Source organism: Chelonia mydas, chromosome 2, assembly GCF_015237465.2.
Source record: "Chelonia mydas isolate rCheMyd1 chromosome 2, rCheMyd1.pri.v2, whole genome shotgun sequence".
NCBI lineage: Eukaryota > Metazoa > Chordata > Testudines > Cheloniidae > Chelonia > Chelonia mydas.
Window position 1 is genome coordinate 203,054,996 of NC_057850.1, and position 21,854 is coordinate 203,076,849.

Genomic DNA, 21,854 nt, shown 5'->3' on the forward strand with positions numbered 1-21,854 from the left:
AAATTCATGCTTGGAAAAAGGAATAAACTTTCAATGCAGTAAGATAAAATAAAATAGATAAAATCTGATTTAAAAACAAATCCTTTAAATGTTAGTGTACCAACTAAATACTCTTAGCTGAAGAGCTCTAGGCTTTCATGTTACACCAAAATGGTATTTTTTTAAATCAGGTTCTTACCATACCTGGCATTTTATTTTCATTTAGCCTTCTTCTTGAACGTACCAACAGCACTTACTGTTTGGAATGTAAAGTAACTCCCAAAGATTGACTTGAAGTTTTATCTGTACATTTTAATGCTGTGTGTTAGCAAGATAACCTTACTTACTTAACAAGTATTATCTTACTTCTCAAATTTGTGGTCTTATTCTGGGGTGACCTTCAGGATTTTTTTGTTCAAATCAGTGATTTAGAGGCAGCTGCTAACTTCTCTCCATCTCTTTGCTGTTTCCTGCTCTACCTGTTGGCACATTGTGGTGTCCTGTGTCAGACCCAGTGCTGTATTTGAAGGGAGCAGCAATTTCCTCTTGTGCTGTTTTTCTGAAAGTTTCTTCCCTACACATATTTTCACTTTCTCCACCTGACCTTACGATGGAGAATATGCCTTTGAAGGGAACAAAGGTGTAGTCATGGGATTCCCTTAAAGCCAACTATTTCCTCATCAGCTTTGCCTCCAGCCATCGTAAAAGCAGCTTCAATGGCTAACCAGAGAGCTGCCATTTTACCAGTCCTATCTGAGAGCACCACATGCAGACCGTTGTTCAGCCGGTACTCCAGCAAATATGGGTAAGCTGTGTGCGCACATCAGGGAAGACATCAGAATTCCTGTAGTCAGAACTTCAGGGCAAACCCCTTATAGCATGCCACCGGGCTGTACAGTATTGCTGTTAAGTTTCAGGTGGTATATAGACACACTGAACACATGATAAATTGAAAGTAGTAACTGAGTCCAATTATTCTGATGAGGTGGTGCACCATGACCAATGTCACAATTACCACAAAAGTTGCAGCTTCAGTGGGGTAACTGAATGGCATTGCCATGCTAAGAGGTACTCTGAGCCTTGCTTTGGAGAGCCCAAAGAAAGGAGGATCAGGAAATAGTTGTTGAAATTTTTATGGTGGCCTTTGTTATACAAATCTATCAAAACCAAAACCTACAGTTGGCAACTACCTATCTTTTCAGACTAGACCAGATCTGATCTTCTGGTGTGGGTGAAGTCATGGCCTGGAGAATCTCTCTTCCAGATGTAGTCCAGAAAATTCACAACTATTCCCACCATCTGCCATGACACTATGTATATATTATGTATCATGGAGAAAATGCAAGTCCCTCAGTTGTCCTAAATATATGCATATTACTAGTGTGGAGTTCAACCCTGTTACGTACTGTTCAGAAATGTCATGTTTTACTCCACTATGGAGCAACATAGAGTAGTATTCAGGCCTCATTTTGTTGAGATTTTGTATTCAACAAATCCAAGGTAGTAAATACACAACATCCTTGATTGTTAAATACTACTTTCTAGTAATTCCTAGGAAAATGCCGCAAACCAAGATTGTTGTTGCAATTTTTCATTGAAAGGAGAAGTGGAGGGAAGAAACCAGGTTTGCAGACTTATTTTTATGGGTGGTGTAGATTCACTTGCCTTGGACACACCACTTCTGGAAAATGGGTGCCCTGTACATAAATGAAATATCTTGCTTGAATCTTCTCAACAGTCAATATATTGTATAATTTGTAATAGTCCAACTACAAGATCTTCAAGAATCTAAAGCTAGTCTCCTAAAAGCCAAATTTAGGCACCTAAATAAGTGGCTTTATTTTTGAAAAGTACTGAGCATCAAATGTAAGATTCTGGGTGCTCCATTGCATTTGGAAAATCAGGCCATTCATTTAGGTACATAAATATGGCTCTTAAAGAACAGCTTTAGACTCCTATTTTCGAAAATCTTGGCTTTTCTGTATTTTTCTGGACATGGTTTCAGATATAGAGATTAGTAGTTTTGGTCTCATTTGTAATGTCTCTCTTTCTATAACAACACTCCTTATTTTGGAGTATAGAGAGGCAGTGTTGCCTAGTGGGCAGAGAAACAGACTAGGACTTGGTAGATTTGGGTTCTATTCCTCGTTCTTTCAGTTGCCTGCTAGGTAACCTTGGACAAATCACATAATTTCTGTGCCTGTTTCCGCATCTGTAAAATAAGGATTATGATTGCATCCTTTGTGAAGCACTTTGAGCTTTGTTGATGAAAAGCACTATGAGAGCTAGGAATGATGAGTTTAAGTGTAACAGCTCTATCTGAAAAATTTCGTAAACTATTGAAAATCTAATAGTGACCTCTGTAAGCATTGCCAGTCAGAACTCTGATTGGTGCTGGAAAGGGGGTGAAATGCATGCTCAAATGAACCATATTTGGTGCCCCATGTATGTATGTAGCAAGAACCCTGTAGCTTCCATATGGCTGTAGATATTCAGATCATCTGGAACAGAGGACCCATAGCTGCTTGCAGACAAAAAAACAAAAACAAAAAAGCACGCCTGATTGTATGCTTTTCCCAATCTCAAAGTTGCAGTTCCTGTTGCTCTTTTAAACTTATTATTCTTTTTACACATTGTTCAGGATGGGTAAACGCATGGTGAAATTGTGGCCCTTTAGCTGTATTTTCCACCCAATTTAATTAAATTCTGTACAAAACTCTGGAATGGTAAAATGTAAGTTTTAATAACTTGACTTCCAGCAGTTTGTCTTAAATACTGAGATTTTATTAAACTGTAAAGATGAATAGAAATGTTGTTTCTCTACATGGAACATATTGTCTCCTAGAGTAAATACCAGTGAATGGATACTATTGCAGTTGAAAGGATGTTGTAAAAACAGAAAAGCCAGCTGACACAATAAAATGGCCTTCTTTCAATGCACAGACAATAAGATATTGCAGTAATGACATAAAAGGAAAAATATTTTTGTTTGATTTCAGACCCTTCCAGAAGCTTCTATCTCTAACTATGCTACAAATTTGAAAGACAAGAGTTCTCTGGTTTCATCTTTATACAAAGTTATCCGGGAGCCACAGAGTGAGGTAGGTGCACATATCTCTAAGGTTTTAGTTTGGTGTGGCAGCAGACCATGAATGCATGGATGAACAGGAAAAAAAAAAAAAAAAAAAAGGCCACATTTGTAATTCAAATACTATTTATAATACAAATAGTTACGATTAGACTCTGAGTAGGACTCTGTTCTCTCATAACAAAATGTTAAGATATGGGTATGATCCATTCTTTGGCAGTGATATAATATCACGCAATTAGTTTTTCAGTCTCACTACTCACAAACCATATATAATCTTATAGTTCACATTCCTGTGCTTCAGGACTCAGGCATAGGATTAAAAAGTGAATTGGCAAATTGTATAATCTCAGAGTCTGACATTATGATTCAAGCCCAATTGAATATTGAAGCCTGTGTCTGGTTGTGGTGTTTCCATGAGAGGAGACCCTGATCAGTGTTTCCTCTTGCAGTTTTTGCTATAAATGTTTTATTACTTTGCTTATAGTTTTTAATTTAGGTGAGAACATCAGTGATTGACTTATACACATTTTTATTTTTTGTTTTGGAAGTGTTTGGAAAAGAAACAAAATGTTTGTTTACATTCAGGATTGTGTAGTTTCCTTCTGGTTGATTTACTTTTTTAACTATGACCTTAAGTTTCAATTACCAAAGTTTTTGAATATTGAGTTTGACATATATCTAACTGCCATGCACTTAAGTGCATGGCAATCTCTCAAATTATAGTTTATCATGTTACTATAAAAGTCAATTAATATGTGGTACTCAGTAGGTGTGGAGCAAAAGGAAAGGACTCTCCAATAGGAGTGAAAATCTCAAGCAGCTTGTAATTCAGATGGAAGCTCCTCATTGGACTTCTGGAAAGAAACTAATGGCCTGAGGGCATTAGGAGTCCTGAGTCCTAAAAAATAACATGCTTGTAGCTGATAGTGGCACAAGCAAAGACAAAGTCACAGACACCTCCCTGGGAATTGGAGGGGTCTTTAGCCATGTCCCTGGATATAATTTGAAAGAATGAGGGATCAACTCGCTTGGACCCTTTTTTTCTGGTTGTTGAACTTGCATTTTAGTCCAGCTTGCAACTGGTATTTTTAGGGCTGCTCTAATGCAAAGCAGTTCCTTGAGGCAAGAGAGTCTGTGCTTCCGTGTGTTTAGGTGTACATGGGCTTCCATGCAACTTGCATACCAATATGTCAGTATCTTGGGTCTGTGCTATGAGACACAAACATCTTTGTGGTTCATGTAACATTAAAATTTTAGCACTCTGTGGTGCTTTGAGCCAGTCAAACATCTCTGCATACCATCATGCTATCCCTCCCAAGGGCATAAAGAGTGAAGCATCCTCAACTGTCACTGAGTTCCTTCTTACTGCCTGTGCCTACTCAGTGTTTTCTTAGATACTGTATTGTCTCTTGATTGTTAAGTAGTTGTTCAGTAGTTCTAGGACGCCTGTCATTGTTTATATGAGCTCCTAGCTTCCACCTCCTGGAGGAGTTAATTGCTCGGTAATCACCAAGATGGGATCCACGTGTACAGATACTCAGAGAACAGTTACTTACATTGCAATAACTGTCATTCTTCTTTGTTCTGTATACATGGATTCCATATCCACTATGTTTTCCTGCAGCTCTTGAATCTTATTGGGATTCTGGGCAGCAAAGGAAATTACTTACAGGTTTTTTTGGGTGGGGACAGTGTTTATTGGGGGACAGTGGGGGACACAGCGGGGTAGGGGGACCCCACAGGGGGACCCCAGCTTCCCCCTCAGGCCTGGATGCTCCCCCTGGCGCTCAGGGCCAGGTAGTAGACGAGGAGCTTGATGGTGGCGGCCAGCACCTCCGTGGAGACCCAGGGTCTGCTCCAGGTGCCCTGGTGATCCATGCTGACTGTGAACAGGGCTCAGATCGCCGATACGTCCTTGTTGTTGCGCTGGGCCTTGCGCAGGGCGCTGTACGACTCCTCGTCGAAGAACTTCACTTTGTAGGTGCCCGACTGGGCATTCCTGTGCTCCATACTCCATGAGACCTGGTAGTACCCCACGTCCTGCCCCCGGGTGACAGGGAACTGTTTGCCGTCGACGTCAGCATACAGAGTCACATTCTGCGCCCCATTGTGGCAGGTGAGCGCGATCTCCACCACGAAGATGCTCTCGGAGGAGATGATGGCGTTGGCCGTGGTGTAATAGGACGGGACGATGGTGGGCTCCAGGTCTTGGGAGGGGTAGCATGAGGTCATGCAGGGAGAATACCCACCGCTAACAGATACTGCTGGCTAAATAAACTCTGATCTCCTGTGCATGGGGTGAATGTGCACAGAGTGGGATCCAGGTGTTACAGAACATCTTGAACCACAGTTACTGTAAGATAAGTTCTTTTCCCCTCCATTATTCACCTAACACAATGGGGTTTACCAAGGACTAATGTGCTGGAGAGGAAGACCAGGTTCCCAGGAGCTTCAGATAAATATTCTGCTTCCAAATTGTTTGGAAATTTGGCCTCATTTTCTAGTATCTGATGGTGCTCACCCTACTCTAGATTCTGACAGATCATCTGTACCAGAGGTGATTTGTATTCCTTGTCCAGTGGTGTCATCTCCTTCCTTGGTTATAGCTAAATTGGGGAGAAATACTTCCTGGTTCCTCAACAGTCTCTTCTACAAGCACACTCCCTTATAACTGAAGTTATAAATTTGGAAGATCACATGGGAATTAAGTGGTGCAGTGAGAAATAATTTTCAATTGACTGTACATAGTTTACACATCATAATTACAGTTACAGTAAACCTGAATCTCTATCTCAGTATTTGAGGGAGTTAAAAAATGTTCAATAATACTTTGTCTCATCATAAGTCAGTTCCTTTAATTTATAAGACTTACTTTGTGGGTAATGCAGTGGTGACTTTACTGCTGAATTTACTTTCTCAATAGAAATTTAGTACCACCCTCTCTCATACCCAGCATTATTTTGGTCCCATCATTTTCTAGGATTATAACTTTTGGATTTTGTGTGTGAAAAATGCCAGCAGAGCTGCAGTAGTGGCCAAATATGGTATAGAATCAGAAGTTAGATGACTTGGAATCCATTTCTGAGAGTCTGTCAGATGAACATTTTCAGTTTTGAGTTGTGTGCAACAATATTAATAGAAGGTCTCTGTCACGCTGTCTGGAGTGATTCACAACGTCGAGAGCCAATCTCAGAACAGATTGTCAAAAAGCAGGGCAGACACCCCGAACTGGTGGTACTGAGTTGGTGAAATCTAATTGTAGAACGTAACAAACATGAACTCCTGAAGCACCCTGACCATTTTACCATGGAGTCACAGTCAGTCCAGTCTATATTGCAATCCAGGCAATCTGGACTTGGTGATAAAGGGTTGCTGTGCTCCCCAAATCACAAAATATTCAGGTTGCTTCCAGTCCAAAGAGACCAGTCACTTACCCCGAGGTCAATTTGTACTTCAGATCTCACACCAAAGACAGTGCTTGTAGCCAATCCTAATAGTAAACTAAGGATTTATTAACTAGGAAGAAGAAACGAGAGAGTTATTTACAGGTTAAAGCAGGCTATATATATACACAAATGAGTTACAGTTTACGGTTTCAAAAGGTGACGGAGCAAGAGTCCAGCATATTAGTCATCGTTTCAGAATATTATATGGCCTAGTTACCTGGTTGTTATCAGCAGTGGGGTTGCTTGGTTCCAATAGAAATCCCAATAAACTTCCATTTTTGTGCATTGGAGTTAATCAGTCAAACTATTATGGGTGGTAAGGTTTTCAAAATCACCCACGGGAATTAGGTACTTAGCTTCTATTGACTTTCAGTGGGAATTGGAGGCCTAACTTCCTTAAGCTTTTGGAAATCTCATCCTGTAAAACAAAACTGCGGTATGTTGCAATTTTTTTGCACTGCATGATTTGAGTAAATTCATTCTTTCATCATCAGTAGTTGTTTTGTGCTCTGCAGTGAGTCTCTCTTTAAAAATAGAGGATTGGAAATTCTGTGCCACTAAAGGAATTGATCCTGCCATGAAGCTTGCATACTGTGTTATGTATTTACTGAAAAATGAAACCTGCAATAATTGCCAGCTTCTGGATATGGAAACATATCTTTGATTTAAATGCTGAAGATTGCAGAAGTGGTGCTTGATGTGGCTAACAGTTTCAACACTGAATGGAATAGTGGTATAGGAAACATGCAACTAATTAACACTCACTACTTTTGTTCTGGTTTAGCCCATAGAAGTAACTGAGAAAAAAATCTCCTTTCTGTGGGAGATAACCTTTCCACATGAGACCACATTCTGAAGATAGAACGTGGAATAGTATCATATGCAGTAAAAAGTTGTCAAATAACTTACAGACAGAATTTACATCACCGGGCAAGGAGGACTAGAACATGTAACAACTTGAGCTCTACTCTTCCCTAACACATGGCTGTCTAAATCCTACACTGTTGGATTGTGCATGTGTAGTGTAGTTTTATATACAATATAGAATTGTGCATTCTGTTGCAGTAAGATACATCAAAGGCAAGGTCCGATGAGACCGGGAAAACACTAATCCTCCAAGTATGTGGGTGCTCAGTAACTCAGCAGTATTTGCTCAGGAGTTGTTCTGTCCTACAAGAGTTCAGGAATGTGTAACTTGCTAAAATGTGATCATGGCAATTGTCATGGTTTAGTTATAAGTACTAACTGGAATTGGTTAAAATAAGTTATAAATTGCATGGAGAATCTCAGTAGTGCAAAGCCTGCTAATTTTGGTGCATCAAGGACCTATTTTCTAATCAGTTTCCTTAGGATGGACATACATCTTTATTTTATAGCCAGGATAAGAGCCTCTCCTCTCATTACTTGTAGATAAGAGATTCAGAATCTTGTACTTTTTGTGTGTAGGACTCAGCCCTCTTAAAATTTAGTCCCTGCCTGTTTCATACGGTGCTAACTTTATTCATTTTGGGGTAGGGGAGGAAGTTCTTTGTAGTCTTTTTCCTTAGATTGTGCAGGAAAGCTGTATATGCTGACTCAGTGAGAATACTGTACTGTATTCATACTTAGGTTTCTATTGTTTTGAAAGTTTTTCCCTGTTGTGCTGCTCCTACTGCTACTCACTTATGAATAGGAAATATTCACCAAGATCCTCCTTCATCCAACCTCTTTATGGGATTGGAGAGGGACAAAGGAGGAAGGAAAGGAGCCGTGGGAATTCTTCTGCAGGTAAAAGTGTAATCTTCTGTCCTATCCACTGGGCCAGATTGGAGGGTGAAGGTGGGTATAGGGGAGATTCAGCCAACCTCTCTCAGTCACTTCATACCACATGAAATTAATGTATAATTTGTTAATTTTCAAAGCAGAAGTAACCGAACTTTTAACATTTTGGCCTCCATATTTATTGAGCAGAAGGAGACAATATCCTGTGATCAGGTTTTATTCCATTGACAGTCGCATCTTATATTATTCCAGCTGCTAGAGCCAGTTTGCCACCAACTTTTTGAGTTCTATCGCAGTGGAGAGGAACGACTACTACGATTCACCCTGCAGTTTCTGCCAGAATTGATGTGGTGTTACCTGGCAGTCTCAGCCAGCAGAGATCTGCAGAGCAGTGGCTGCATAGAGGCTCTTCTCCTAGGAGTTTACAACTTGGTTTGTATATGTACATAATTATTCAAATACCTAAAATGTTAGTGGGCTTTTTTTGGTAGCAGATAAACTCTCGTATTGGAGTGGAGAGTAAACAATCTAAGGTTTCTTTCAAGACAAAAATGAAGAGTTTGTGTGTTTCTATTCTAGGAATCCTATATATGTTGCTTATATGCAGCTGAAAATGCAACTTTATATATTATCAGCAAGTCCAGTCCTTTAATTATAAAAGCTGCACTCTCTCCATTTGGCATCATAGGGCAAAGGCTGCCTGGCTGAAATCCATGCTGAAGATGCCTTCTTTAATCTGCTCCATATCAACTCTCCTTTTGTCATAACATCGTTGTCTTCAGTTTTCTGTCTCCCTCTCTCTTTTTTGGAAAGCTCTGTCTTGGAATTGCCAGCAGTCTCCTCTTCACACTTTAAACTATCATTGTTGGGATAAGCTAAAAGAACCAATTTTCTCACGTTCAGATAAAGAACATGTTTAGCCAAATCTTCTTAGCAGGGAGTATTTCAGAGGCACTGCATTTGAGACAGTTTTTTGTTTCTAAGGATTGTCGGATTACTTTGGGGAGATGTGCTTTTGCTCTTAAAAATAAAGGACCAGGAACTTGTTAAATTGTTGAGACTTGGGAACTTAAATTGATCTCCTTTCATGCTGTAAAATTTTCCATGGAGATCTTATTCATATCTAATATGAGAATAGTAACTTATTTTTCATTGAACAGTTCCCATCTCTATCTAATGGATTTTTGTTTTGTTTTGTTTGTTTGCTTGCATCACACCCAAAACTTGGAGCACAGGCACTGGTTGCTTCCCCATCCTGTTATTTCCAGTCTTTCTCTGCCTTGTACCGAGTGTGTAGTCTAAAAGCATAGTGTTTTCTCTTTCAGGATTTTCTCTAATTTAATTCCTTGTACTTTCTAGGAGAGAGACCAGGGCAATGAGGGAGAGGACAACTTTGTGAAAGGGGGCTTGTTTAAAATTCTGAGAAATTAGGAGGGGTGAAAAGGAAGAGTAGATGTGCCCATTTTGTGGCAAAGTAGTGAAAGAAGTTCAGCTCAAGAGTTTTTTCATGCAAACTTCAAAACAGTTCTGTGCAACTTTCTCTCTAATAGGCTAAATGCATACCTTCAACCATGCATGCATGCTTCTCCACAGACTTAACTGCAGCTGAAAAGAGGATAGCATTCCTAGACAATCTCCTGCACAGACAGGACCGTTGACTCTTGCACTGGGTTTATGCCTGGAATTGTGATTCATTTTGAACTAGCATCAATATCACAGGTATCCAGGGTGGTCAGAGTATAGCTGGATAACCCCTTGTGTTTTCCTGCTAGGATAAAGTCACTCACTTGCATTTCAGAAAGAAAAACCTGAAGCTGTACCCACAACCTTCTCCCTTTAGAATAGTCAGTTAAGAGATGTTTCGCAATTATTAATACAACTTTGTCTGCTGTTTCCATCTGTCTTCCAGCTTCTTGGTGCAATAAGGATTTGGTTAAGGTAGACTTACATCTCCAAGAGAGTCTCTGCCTAATATTTTTCCAAGACATTCTGAATTAACACTAACCTACTAATGCTGACTTTTTATTCCTCCTTCTCACACACAGTTACTCATGTAGCCATAAGTACTGTGTAGTGTTTTAAAAACAAACAGGATATTTCTCTGCATTCTGTGGTCCAAAAGATAATTGAAATGAGCTGTTAGACACTTGTTTCGTCCTTTCAGCTAATTTTTTTAAGCTCTCAAAAAATGCCAGCAAAAAAGACACGTAGGCTAATGCAAACAGTGATGATCCCTATATATTGAATGCTCTGGTTTCTTGGGGTAGGGGGAATGAGCCTCTTGAAAACACTTGAAAATTTCCTCACCAAAGGAGTAGTGATTTCAGTCCCCTCAGATGAGCCATTCTTATTGGTTTCCAACTTAGTTTTATATTTAATTTACAGAATTATCTGTAATACAGGGAATCAGTTTCATTAAAATTCATATAACTGGACCAATTGGTTACCTGTAACCAAAACGTAGAGACCTAACAGCTAGGTGAATGCATGGCAGAATGTCAGATGAAAGTGTTGACAAATGAAAGGTAATGCATGCTGGAAGGAATTACTTGAATTACTCATACATGTTGTTGGGTTCTAAACTGGCTGCAACTAACTACTCAAGAATGAGACGTGGACATCCATGTGGTCATTTAAATGGAAACATCCACTCATGCATATAGTGATAGTCCAAAAAAACCTTATTTTTAACATGTGCAAAGGATAGGATAGAAAATACTGAAACTATCATCCCTTATAGAAGTCAGGCTGACCTATCTCAAATAAAGCAGAAATAAAAGGGGTCTATTGATGACAAAAATGAGTTATAAAAAGACTTCCATGTGGCTCAGACTAGAAAGAATTGGGACTCTTTTAATTGAGTGAAGACATGAAGGTATGATAAATGGTATAGAGTAGAGAGAAATCCATTCACTCATTTTATGATAAAGAAAAGTAGTCTTTTAGTGAAATTGAAAGGCAACAAATGTAAGATTCTAGAAAGGGAGGCATTCATTTTTACATAATGCATAATGAACCTGTGGAACTTATTGCCACAAGATATCATTGAGACAAAAACTCGGGAGGTGCTGAAAGATTTTATGTTTATGTGGATGAGAACATCTGTTTACGTCTAGATAAAATAAACTGGGGGATAATCCCTCATGCTTTAGAGCATGAACCCACCACTGGCTGATGGGGCAGGGAGTAGGATGAATTTTCCCATATGGAAATGTTACTCTGTAATTGTCCAGGGTTTCATATACCTTCCTCCAAAGTGCCTGATACTAGCCTCTGTCACGCAAGACCCTGGGCAACATATTACAATTCCTATTGTCTGAGAGAACAAAACAGGTGTTGACTCTTGAACACTCTGCAGACAAATGTCTTAAACTGAGGGTTATATGTGAGAGAGAACATATTCTTCAAAATGTTTCTCTATCCCAAATCACCTCTGTCTTTCCAAGATTAGCTTAATCTAGCTGCTCCTCATTCAGGGGCTGATCTCAGCCAAGCCTTTTGACAGCTGGAGAACGGTGCTGTTTGCTTCTGAATTACAGGTGGGTAAGATCTGCATTTTGCAGACATTTTAGACCAAGCTGTTTCACAATCCCTCCTCAAGGCTTCATATAGATAGACTGGGATGTGGGGAGATGATGGATCCCTGTGGGACTTCTACAGATAAGGGTTTTGGTTGTGTAGAGGCAAGTACACCATCTGTTACACTGAACAGTGGTTTAAGTCCCGGCCAACTGCTTGCATGCCTTAGAAGTTGAGAGGAAGTAATTTCTTCCCTAAAGGAGCTCGTGCACTTAACTCATTTTGTTAAGACGTGCATAGATCAGAGTTTTAGTTCATTGTTCAGTTTTCCTGCTGTGCTTCTGGGCCTATTTCTGGTGTGAATGGGCCCAATTCAGATAGGGAAATTGTTGGCCAGGCCTACGTCTGTATGGTGCTTGGTATCCTGAAATATTGTCTTAAATGTAGTTGACTTTAGTTGAGAAATAAACTGATAGCATCTCACATTGAGAAGAACTAGGTACTGGAGTTGAGTAGAGGAACACTGGGTATATAGTTCAGTGGTGTCTGATTTAGCAGCTGCTACTGTAGAAGGCTCATACGAATTCTTTGCTGCTCCCATAGTCAAACTGCATCTATTCATGGTTACTCCTTTCTGGCTTTGTCTATCAGTTCTAGATCTCTGGAGCAACAAGGAGGGAATGAATGCTTCAGTGGAGTATCTCAGTGGCTCTGGTAACTTTTTCTCAGACTCGAAGTGTCAGTCTAGAAGTGGACAATTAGATAATCATGTCTACCAGCACTCATGGAAACGGCTCAATAGAACAGTTTTAGCACCCAAAGGCTCCCGTAATCATAGCCAGGCATTGCACCACAGTCGGAATTCTGCTTTTTGCATAAGCAGTTTGGTCTTGTAATGCTCTACAGGCAGAGAGAGAACAGTAAAGTACTAGGCATTCCCCCAAAGAGTCTGTTCTTTTTTTGTATGTTCTCTTTTCTTATCTCTTTCCCAGACAGGCCTAAGTAGGGTACTTGGAAAAGACCATTCTGGTGACGCCTGTCTGGCAGGAGGTGCTTTACTTATTCTGGCCACAGAGACTTCCTCCCCCTCTCCATCTTTGGGCCAGTTTGACTATGGGAGCCGTAATCAACTGCCTCTTTCTGGAGATTATGGGTTCATTGGAAGCTTGTGGAGACCAGACTTCTAGTCAATTACTCTTGCCTCCTGGCTAGGGAACGAGGGAATGCCAACAGCTGAAGGATCCATGGTGACATGGAGAATGATGGGGGCTTGTAGTTATATTCTGGCCAAAGAACAGTGTACCTGTGAGATTTCATCTGCTCAAATCTAACCATCTGTCCTGCTTTGCCACTCCCTCACTCCACCTTAATACCTTTGGCTTTCCAACATAGTGATGATATTGTCATAGAGTCCATCTTAAAATCCAATTCTCCTTAAACTTTTTCTCTGCTCCTATCTTTGGAGATATAAATTCTGATGCTGAAGGGTTCAGTTATCTAGAAAATGTTCCATGCTTTAGACAACAAATATTTAGAGTACACAGCCTTCTGTGTCCTGAATTCCATGTTATTTGACTGAATCCATAGAGATAAAGCTAAAAGATGGGGTAAATTATTCATAACTGAACATTTTTTTTCTAAGTATACCATCTATGCAAAATTTTAACTCCTGGATGTTAGGACCTTAACATGAGACTGAAATCCCCTAGCTCCTAGATGTGTTTGACCCTTGAGGAGAGCAGTAGTTGGGGTAGAATGTAAGCCAGACCTGCCTCTGACTGGCAGTCCCAGATGACTGCTTGCTGAGTATACATGTTATATCCTGAATGTCTTGGGTCCTTCGTGATCATATTGGCTGTGCTACATTCTCTGTTGCTCCCTCTTTCCTGTGGATTTCAACAGCACAATTGGGTATCATTTGTTGATTCTGCCCCCACTCTTCCAGTCAGGTTTGATTCAAAGTTTCCCATTTCTGAAGCCTTTGCTTTGAAACGCTGTGGACCAGTGCTCTTCTGTGGTATTGTTAGCACATCTTTGGTCGTTCTATTAATCATGCACTAAGATGCAGGGATAAAATGCCCGTTACTCTGAAGGCCTCATCCTGCAGGAGAGTAATTCCCTTTCTTTGAACCCTTGCATCAGGAATATAGTTTCTTTAGGGTCCTTCCCCCTCACCCATGTGTAGATATGTACTAATAAACTTTGGGTTTCTTGTGCAAATGTTCTGAGATATAATTTCGTGTTAGATCATAGTATTAGGCTGGAGTTGGATTTAAAACTTTTAATTAAAAGTGTTGTGGTTTTTTTTTTTTTTTTTTTTTTTTTTTAAATATCCAGTTAGCCATTATTATGCTATTGAGAAGCAGGTTTTCTTACCAGGTTTAGACACCTTCAGCCTTTACTCCTTAGTAGTAGTAAAGAATAGGTACAGTATAGCTTTTAAAAAAAATGGATAATACTGTTAAATCAAAGAATTATATATCTATTTCAAGACAAATATTTTGCAACAGACTCTATAGAAATGTATATTTCTTTTGTACACTATTAACAATGTCCAGTATGTATCAATTAACAAATACCAACAAATGTCTTTATTTTAAGTGAATTCAAAAATAGCCAACAACACTTAGTTTCGGGGAAAGTATCAAGGCTATGTTAAGCTTCTAGCTGACTATTTGCATTCTAGAGCAGATAATGATATTTAACTAATTCAGAGTTTTCCCCTAGAATATAAAATTTCTTGCATGTTAACTGAGCTCTTCTGATTTTCACAATAAAAATTTTAATATCGTAACCCTTGATGTCTTTTGTGTTTTACAGGAAATAGTTGACAAACAGGGGCATAGTAAAGTGCTGAGTTTCACAATTCCATCCTTGTCCAAACCTTCAGTGTATCATGAAGTGAGTGAAATTACTTAAATGCATGGTTGTCACCAGATGGACTGTGTAACTTCCTTTTATCCTGAGGCCAGTTAAAGAAGGCAATGTGAACATTTTGTTATACCTGATGATGTAATGACACACTTGACTTTTCAAAGAATACCTTTTGTGGCTATTGTCTTCTAATGAGGCCATTTAAGCTTGACTTGTTTTTAAAACAATTTTAAGTGCCAACTTTTTCATAGCTTTGTTTCTTAACTTTTTCTCCTAATCTCAGGGCAGTTGCTATATTACATAACATAAGAAAGCAGCCAGATAGATTTATGTAGGTTCAAAATGTATGCACAGGTACAACTTTTCCATCTTTTTTGTCGTTTTTTTACTCCACTTTCTAATGAAACTTTATGAGGACAAATGTTTGGAATCCTTTATTCAAATACCTGTTTACTTTAGCCTTCCAGCATTGGTTCCATGGCTCTTACAGAGGGAGCTTTATCCCAGCATGGTTTGTCCAGGGTGGTGTACAGTGGACCTCATCCTCAAAGAGAGATGTTAACAGCACAAAACAGGTAAAACTGTAGTAAGATCTTGCATGAAAATCCATAAAAATGGTTAAAGTAGCTTCATTATTTTTGGTTGTGTGTTATCCTGCCATCTTTTTCATCTAATATTTTCTAAGTTTACAGTTGTACGTAGGTATCTTGATAACTTAGAATCTTAGGAATTAGTTGCTAGACATGTGTGTTTAAAAATACTTTCATGAGGCATATTTTTAAAATTACATCTTAATCTAGAAAAAAGAAAAGGAGTACTTGTGGCACTGAAAGCTTATGCTCAAATAAATTGGTTAGTCTCTAAGGTGCCACAAGTACTCCTTTTCTTTTTGCGAATACAGACTAACACGCCTGTTACTCTGAAACCTATCTTAATCTAGATTTGCAAATAACTACTTGTGTTGTATTTCACTACATGAAGAGAACGTTGACTTGCAGATTTAAACCATTTAACTGCTTCTGTCTACAGCTTTAATGATATATGTTGCTAAGTCACTATGTGAGAAAATCAAAAAGAGTAAGGCACAAAATGAGTTACACCTAGCAAGGAACACAAAAGGCAATAAAAAGAGATTCTTTAAATACTTTAGGAGAAAGATGAAGTAAAGTTTAGGTCTTCTACTTAGCGGGAAGGAGAGCTAATAACTGATCACATCAAGAAGGCTGAGATATTTATTTTGGTTCCGTCTTCACTAAAAAGGTTAATGGTGACCAGATAGTCAAAACTTAATATTAACAAGGAGGAAGGAACGCAAACAAAATAGGGAAAGAACATGTTAAAGAATATTTAGATGAATTAGAAGTATTCAAGTTGGCAGGGCCTGATGAAATTCATCCTAGGGTACTTAATAACTAGCTGAAGCAATCTTGGAATTGTTAAGAATTACTTGGCAAATTCATGGAGGACAGGTGAGGTTCCAGAGGTCTAGAGAAGGGCAAACATAGTACCTATCTTTTAAAAGGGGAGTAAAGAGGACTTAGGGAATTATAGGCCAGTCACCCTGACTTTGATACCTGGAAAGATACTGGAACAAATTATTAAGAAATCAGTTAGTAACCACCTAGAGAAATAATAGCATTATAAAGAATCAGCATGGATTTGTCATGAACAAGTCATGCCAAACCAATCTAATTTCCTTCTTTAACAGGGTTCCTGGCCTAATGGATGGGGGGGGGGAAGTAGTAAATGTGATATATTTTGATTTTTAGTAAGGCTTTTGACAGTCCCACATGACATTCTCATAAGAAAACTAGAGCAATGTGGTCTAGATTAAATTATCATAGGTAGGTGCATAAATGGTTGAAAGACTGTAATTACTCAGAGTAGTTATCAATGGTTTGCTTTCAAACTGGAAGGACGTATCTAGTGAGGTCCTTCAGGGTCAGTCCTGGGTCTGGTACTACCCAATATTTTTGTTAATAACTTGAATATTGGAGGGGTGAATAGGTTTCTAAAACTTGTAGATGACGCCAAGCAAGGACGGGTTGCAAACACTTGGAGAACAGGATTCAGAAAGACCTTGACAAATTGGAGAATTACAGTAGAACCTCAAAGAACGAACACCAGAGTTATGGACTGACTGGTTGACTGGACACCATGTGAAACCAGAAGTAACCAAACAGGCAGCAGGAGGGGGAACAAATACTGTATTGTGTCTGTGTGGCATCTTAAAGATAAGCACATCTGGGCTGCCTGTCCCCATCCCACCCCCACCCCCATGTGCGGTGCAGCCACTTACTGCAAGACATGGGCTGCCAGCCAAATGCAGCCGGAGCGAGCAAAGCAGGAGCAGCGCTGGGGTCTGCGCCATATTCACCCTTTCCCCTTCCCCTAGCTGGGAGGGGGATGTGCTATTTTTACCTCCCTCCCCTGGCTGGGAGCGGGATGCACTGTTTTCACACAGGTATGGGTGAGGAGAGGGTCAAGCTTGCAAATTCCTGTTGGCACTGAGTAGGGAGCTCAGCTGCTGCTGAAGCCTGGCCTGGAGTGTCAGCTGCTGGATCTGGAGCCCGAACTGCGCTTTGTTCAGAGTTACAAACATTTCAGAGTTACGGACAAGCTCCATTCCTAAGGTGTCTGTAACTCTGAGATTCTACTGTAGTCTGAATTCAACAAGATGAAATTCAGTTAATAGAAGTGCAAAGTACTGCACTTAAAGAAAAATCAGATGCACATCTACAAAATGGGGAATAACTGGCTAGCTGATAGTACTGCTGAGAAAGATTTGGGCGTTATAGTAGGTCCCAAATTCAGTGAATCAACGATATGTTGTAGTTGTGAAAAAGGCTAATATTTTGAGGTGTATTAACAGGAGTGTTGTATATAAGAAACAGGAGGCACTGGTGAGGCCTCAGCTGGAATATAGTGTCCAATTCTGGGTGCCACCCTTTGGGAAAAATACAGGCAAACTGGAGAGAGTTCGGAGGAGAGCAACAAAAATTATAAAATATTTAGAAAACCTGACCTATGAGGAAAGGTTTAAAAAAAAACAAAACTGGTCATGTTTAGTCTTGAGAATAGAAGATGGGTGCAGGACCTGATAAGTCTTTAAATATATTTAGGGCTGGTATAAAGAGGACAGTGATCAGTTGTTCTCCATGTCCACTGAAGATAGGATAAGTAGTAATGGAAACTGCAGCAAGGAAGTTTTAAATTAGATATTAGGAAAAACTATCAAACTATAAGGATAGTGAGGCTCTGGAATAGGCTTCCAAGGGAGGTTGTGCAATCCCCATCACTGGAGGTTTTTAATAACAGGTTGGACAAACACCTGTCAGGATTGCGCTATGTTTACTTGATTCTGCCTTAGCACAGGGGGCTATACTAGATGACTTCTTGATGTCCCTTCTAACCCTACATTTCTGTGATTCTACGATGCTGTAAATTTGTGTTACTTATAGTAGAATCTCTTTTATATGGTTCCTGTGCATGGCATAATTTGTTAACTTATTCTTTATAGTCACTTTTAAAAAGGGAAAAGTACTAAAAATATGTTGATATTTTAAACTTACATTTTTGATCATTTTGAAAAAAATTTTCTTTAGGTTTGAAGTGCTGACATTCCTCCTGCTGTGTTATAATGCTACCTTAAGCTACATGCCTGCAGTTTCTCTTCAATCATTGTGTCAAATTTGCTCAAGGTAAACTTTCTTTAGGCTGACTATATTAAAGGGACACAGGCAACATGAAGTCCAGGCAGTTTTAAACTAGAGGTTAAAACAGTAATGTAGTATACCTGAAAATACTACTGTTATGTAGAACACCTGTAGTCCCTGAAACATCCTGTAAATTGTTTTGGTTTACAGTCACATTGTCTATACTTTAAAATGGCTTTTCTTTCCCTTCTTACTGTATGAGACTCATCAGTAGGGGAAACAATGAAACAATCTAGAATTTTTTTTTCTAATCTTAGTTATAGTAGTAACTTTTTGTTGAAGCACTGAGTAAAAATTGTCAGAAGTGATTTATTTTTTGATATTCCTTTAATACTAGTATCCCATTGCAAAGTTTGTTAAACAGAGTTTTGATGCTTTACAGTTTTGTTGCTATACAACTGGGAACTTGACTGACTTAATATTTTACTAAGATTTGAGAAGTCTAAAGAACTTATAATTGTCATGATATTGAAAGTGGCAATACATGTGACAAATGTGTATCAGTTCTTTGAAATTTTTTATTTCTTGTTTCTCATTTTATGAATGTTTGTAGTATATCTTACTTTTAAGCTTAATGATAACCTGCTTCATATATTTGTTACCCTTATATTTACCTTAAATCAGTCATTCACCTGAAAACTCAGACATATTTGCTCAAGTGTAAGAAATGCCCTGCATTTTTTTCCACAAGAAATATACAACCCAGTAAAGAAGATGCAGTGAAGAACATGACTCTCTTAAAATCTAAACATCCTGTCACAAATCCTGCAAATGTGTCTTGTGGCTAACTTTGAAGTGAGGTGGTGTTAAGGATGGAGTGACACTCTTATGCAGATAAATACAAGAACTAGAATCCTGAAATTCCATAAACAATAACACACAACAGTTTTCCACTAGTCATTAACTCAAAGATCTCAAGCACCGTCACACAAACTTCAAAAGAGCAGCTATTGCTGTCAGGTTTGGGTTTGTGTGTGTTTTTTGTTTTGTTTTTATCCTGAGGGAATAAGATTAGTAGGATGCTTTTTCTTTTTTGTAAGTACCATAAAGAATCCTTTTATACTTGGAGAAGCGTACCTGACATCTTGTTAGATGGTAATGGTATCTTGGAGACCTGAGGAGGAGGTTTCAGAAATGTGTAGCAGTTAAGGGTTGCATAGGAAAGTGTGGCATTGATTATCCTGCTTCATTAAGTTGTGATAGTTATCTTGAGGTTAACCAAATAGAGTGGCTGCAGATGCGAGGTGCAAACCAAAGTTCATTTCTGAGTAAACACTATGAGTTTGGGTACTGAATGATGGTCCATTTTGATGCTTATAAAACTATAAACATGAACTTCGTAATAGCAGGACTTAAATTCCCTCAGTCCCTCATACAGTCTGCCTTCCAAGTCTATAAGTCTTTCCAAAGATCTCCTGGCTGAAAGCAATTTAGGGAACCAGGGGAATGGAAGAGGTTTGCACAAGAGGTCCAGGATATGTTTCAGTGTGTTTAAGTCTGTAGATGTGGATCTGGTGATGAGCTAAGTCTGAGGAGGATCTGTGGAACAGGTAGTGGGATTCCCTCTAAAGAATTTTCCCTTTCTCCTCATCTTAAGTGAATCAGCAGGATATCTTAGGTGTTTCCGGTTCATATGGTTCTGCTGAAGGATCTGCCCAAATAAAGGTAAAAGTCTGAGTTACACTGAACAGCCTTTCTAGAAAGGTTAATTATTTTTATCAGAGATTTGGAAATGTAACGCTGTTGCTATTCATCATGACAAACCTTTAACAATATCAGTTTACAAAGGTCAAACTCAAGATTAGAGATAACATTGGCAGCACATCAATTATGTGAATTTACCTAATCTTTGATTTTATTATATATACAGAATTCTCTGTTTAGATTTTTCTGTTTAGATACCTTTAGTAATACTGGCGGAATGCCTCTGTTTTTATTATCTTTATCCTACTTTGATGTGGTGTAGCAGAGGAATGGTGCTCCCTTCTTTCCATTTTAGCTCATTTTTTTTTTGTGGAAAATAACTTGGCCTAGGGTACCTATTTAGAGTTCTGAGTGGTATTGGCATCAGATGGGTGGCTAGATTGGGAAGTCTTTCATGATTTTAGCAATTACAATACATCACAGATTTCTATTTTCAATCTAATACATCTTTTAAAAAAAATAAGTGTAGCTGAAAATCAGAACAAATTTCTGGTTATTTTCTGGTTATAAGCAGGGCCTTATGCTTACTCATGTATTACCGGTAATCATTCCATAAAATAGATGTACGCATACTAAGGAAGCTGTGCCCATTAAAGCATATAAGTAGTTGTTGTTGGAACAAAGCTAATGATCCCAATCATTGTAGCCAAATACCTCTGCTTTTAACCATAGTTGGTTAGCTTTCTATATGCCTAGACTCACACTGCTACTAGACTTACCAAGCAGCCATCTGCTATTGAGTGGTAAACAAGCATATTGTTCACTGAAGCTTATTTCATAATCTCTACTCCCTGTCTCAGATGCTGGTTCCAGTAGGAGTACATGAGTCTCAGCATGACTCTTTTTTTGTCTTTTGCTCTGATGATCCAAAGATAAAATCTTTTGGGTTTCTTTCTTGTTGGATGCATCCTGAAATCAACATGCAAAGTGTCAGGCAGAGTGAAAGTGATAACCATTGCAGTTATTGTACATTTATATTTGTCTCCAAAATATGCCTTTTTTAGATCCAGAAAAATGTGAAAGATGAATGGTGACAATACAGACTTTCCCGCAATAACCTGCTAATATACCTCAATCCTATAGGTTTGCTTCAGAAAAGGAGATTGTTTCCATCTTTGTCCTCTCCATGGATATCAGTCTTGTCTGTGGTTTTCTCACCATCTATCCACTAAAAAATTAGGTATGGGTATGCTACAGAATGCATACTGAGGCTACTGTGGTGCTTAGAGGCCCCTATGGGATTATGACCCCATTTTGTCTGCTGTGTAAATAAAATTGGATGTGTTTCCTGCCCTAAAGAGGGTATGATCTAATTTTACAGCCCTGGACCCTAGTCACATGTGCCCTAAAACCATTTATTGGACAATATGTGTTTTAGTTGAATGCTAAAGTGTGTCTTAAGTCCCTAGGCCTTGATCTAGGAAAAGCACTGAAGGAAAGCAAACAAGCATAAGTTTCCAGATCAGATAGAGTATAAGTCTTGTGACATAATCTTTATATATAAGGGACTTGCTGGATCTCAACTCTATCTCTTTAAGTGGACTATCAGAGAGCGTCCTGAGCAAAGATGAAATAGGTCTTGGGCCTCAGAGTGTTGGTGGCATCTCTTGAAATCCCAGCCTGTGGACTCATGATCTCATGTGCGACTGTCTAGCCTCTCCAGGTATATCACAGGGCTGACACCTGCAAGAGCTCCAGGCCAGTATTTGCCCCTGCAACCAGTGTTTAATGCAGCCAAATATTAAAGGACTCTGCTACCTGAAC

The 21,854-nt window shown here is 39.0% G+C and overlaps 1 protein-coding gene across 11 annotated transcripts in view; it reads left to right on the top strand.

The window, feature by feature from the left end:
• The window catches only part of FAM126A (family with sequence similarity 126 member A), an 84,429-nt gene that overhangs the window by 38,383 nt on the left and 24,192 nt on the right, over positions 1-21,854 (top strand). For 6 of the 11 annotated variants that reach the window (XM_043541071.1, XM_043541072.1, XM_037890548.2 and 3 more), the window contains 5 exons: positions 2,979-3,080; positions 8,530-8,709; positions 14,617-14,697; positions 15,130-15,245; positions 18,276-18,371. In XM_043541071.1, the coding sequence (XP_043397006.1) occupies positions 2,979-3,080; positions 8,530-8,709; positions 14,617-14,697; positions 15,130-15,245; positions 18,276-18,371 (575 nt within the window). Of the gene's footprint in view, positions 1-2,978; positions 3,081-8,508; positions 8,710-14,616; positions 14,698-15,129; positions 15,246-18,275; positions 18,372-21,854 lie in introns of all 11 variants that reach the window. The other 5 variants (XM_043541066.1, XM_043541068.1, XM_043541067.1 and 2 more) reach the window with 2 other exon arrangements.